A 2,754-nucleotide genomic window follows, 5' to 3' on the forward strand; every position below is an offset into this window, starting at 1 on the left:
AGCTATAAAAGGGATATGAAATTGCAGGATCTTTGCAGGATAAACTCTTTGAATGAGTTTAAAGCTAAGGTAAAAACTATGGTAGACAGTGATGTTGGGGGGCTATCAATGTTTTCACCCCTAAATGCACCACACCTTCCCAAACCATCTTGCATGCTCAATGTGACACTTCATTTTTTTTTTTTATGTAGTCCTTTGTGTTTTGTTGTAAACGTATCTGACATTTTGTCAGATATTACTGCTATTTCATCCAGCTGTCTCTTGTAGAATAGATATTTGATCTTACCTGGTCAAATATAACATCTATAAATAAATACAGTACTGAGACTAACAGGTTTTGTCAGGTGATCCTTAATACAATGTGCTGTGAAACAACTGAAAGAGAACACAAGTCATATTTTATTCAGTGGCTTGGGGGTGAGAGGAAAACTAGAAAAAGGTTGTTGGCATGATGTTTATTTATATGCTGCAAAATTCAACTAGTCTCCATTTGCGAAATTCAACTAGTCTCCGGAGTTCAAAGAGTCACTGTGATAGGGCGACCTCATGTTTTTGCCCTGCCCTCGATGTTGCAGGAGATCTTGTATGCACACCCCCATTCAAAAGTTTGAGGTCACTTAGAAATGTCCTTGTGTTTAAAAGAAAAGCATAAAATAAAATCAAATTGATCAGAGATACAGTGTAGACATTGTTAATGTTGTAAATGACTATTGTAGCTGGAAACGGCAGATTTCTTATGGAATATCTACGTAGGCGTACAGAGGCCATTTAGTGGACAAAAAATGTGCCTTTCTTTCAAAAACAAGGAAACTTCTAAGTGACCCCAAACTTTTGAACGGTAGTGTATATGTCACACCCAAGACTATGACTCACACTTGATGCTAGCGGCTTATACAATGGTCTTTAAGCCTCCCAACAATTACATCATTCTCTGCAGTCTAAAATATGAGCAGGCAAGGAGCTTTTAAAATGTTTTGTAACCCAAGACTATGTTCATAGATGTAAACAAGTTTATGTCCTCTGTCAAAATGATCTCCCTCCTCTTATTGCAGAATTTGTGAGGCCCGGAGGGGAACGATACCAATGGATAATGTAAGTCAAGTAAACATAACTCCAATGGAGGACTGTGCGAATTCTTCTAGACTTGCTGGTGAATTCTCAAACTGCTACAACACCTTTCCAGACCTGGAGGACAGCACCAAGCTGGTGGGAGTGCAAGTGATCCTCATCCTGGCTTACAGCACCATCATACTGTTCGGAGTCATCGGAAACTCCCTGGTGATATACGTGGTGTACAAGTTCAAAACTCTGCACACCGTCACCAATTTTTTCATTGTGAACCTGGCTGTGGCCGATCTGCTGGTGAATACTCTATGTCTGCCATTTACTTTGATCAACACTCTCCATGGAGAGTGGAGGTTTGGCCAGGCCTTGTGCTTCATATTGCCCTTCTCCCAAGGCATGTCCGTGCACGTTTCCACCATCACACTCAACATCATCGCCCTGGACCGCCACCGGAGCATCGTCTACCACCTGGAGACCAAGATGTCCAAGGAAATGTGTGCCGCCGTCATCGTCATGACGTGGGCCATAAGCGCGGTCCTGGCCAGCCCGCTCGCCGTCTTCCGGGAGTACGGTACGTTTGACCTTTCGCCCGAGCAGTCCATTCAGGTTTGCACGGAAAAGTGGCCAGGGAGCGGCATGGACGGGACCGTCTATAGTATCTCCATGCTCCTGCTCCAGTACTGCCTGCCGCTGGCCATCAACTCCTTCGCCTACATCCGAATCTGGAGTAAGCTGAAGAACCACGTGAGTCCGACAGGGAGGAACAACCGCCACCAGCGCAAGAGGAAGACCACTAAGATGCTGGTGATCGTGGTGGTGGTGTTTGCAGTGAGCTGGCTGCCTCTCCATGCCTTCCAGCTGGCCATTGACATTGACAACAGTGTCTTGGACATGAAAGACTTCAAGCTACTTTTCACCATGTTCCACATCGTGGCCATGTGCTCGACCTTCGTCAACCCCATCCTCTATGGGTGGATGAACAACAACTACCGGACTGCGTTTCTGTCCGTGTGTAAGTGCAGCCAACCTGTCAATTCTGGGTCGAGGAGCATCGTGAGCAGAAAGACACTGAGGGAAAAGGACATGAGCGATACAGATTTCCAAGCGACTAATGTCTGAATTCATAATATCAACTGAAATGTGAAATTGCTGTTCTGTGCAACCTACTGTAAGGGTGAATTATGGGTTTATTGTCAAAAGGTTCAGTGAAGAACCAAGTGTGTTCAAAATGTGTAAATGATTTCATGCAAGTGCCAAATGCATTGCTGAATTGTGCCATTGATAATCAAGAGCTTATGAAACTGCTGTTTAAAACTTGCTGCTTCTTACAACTGGCTACTAAGGCCACATGCAAATGTTGATATTTAAATGTTGATCGTGGGACAAAAAATGTTGACATTGCCTTTGTGAATGCTACCATAGTAAACCATGTGGATCATACTTTTTCTTTAGAAATGGATTCCGAGGCCTTGTTTTGATAGATGTGCTTTAATTAAAAAAGCTGAGGTGGAAAACAACACATTTAGTTCAGAACGCAGGTTGTAATTTATTGACACCTAATAGCTGCAAATTCAGCATGTAATGATAGAAACCGACTCATCCATTTCTGCAAGCTGCGTGTCAGTGCTGACATTTCCAAATTCAAATCAAATCACATTGTATTTGTCACATGTGCCGAATACAACAGGT

General features: G+C 43.4%; 1 protein-coding gene across 1 annotated transcript; it reads left to right on the forward strand.

Moving 5' to 3' along the window:
• The first annotated feature begins 1,057 nt into the window (after positions 1 to 1,057).
• LOC124013356 (neuropeptide Y receptor type 2-like) lies at positions 1,058 to 2,754 on the forward strand. Its single transcript, XM_046327653.1, has one exon. It carries the CDS (start codon positions 1,084 to 1,086, stop codon positions 2,182 to 2,184), a length of 1,101 nt encoding a protein of 366 aa, XP_046183609.1. The 5' UTR covers positions 1,058 to 1,083; the 3' UTR covers positions 2,185 to 2,754.

The sequence above is a fragment of the Oncorhynchus gorbuscha genome, linkage group LG24 (assembly GCF_021184085.1).
Source record: "Oncorhynchus gorbuscha isolate QuinsamMale2020 ecotype Even-year linkage group LG24, OgorEven_v1.0, whole genome shotgun sequence".
Classification (NCBI taxonomy): Eukaryota; Metazoa; Chordata; class Actinopteri; order Salmoniformes; family Salmonidae; genus Oncorhynchus; species Oncorhynchus gorbuscha.

Excerpts from the sequence above, each read along its gene's own strand:
- LOC124013356 (XM_046327653.1), top strand. The coding sequence starts at position 1,084 with ATGGATAATGTAAGTCAAGTAAACATAACTCCAATGGAGGACTGTGCG.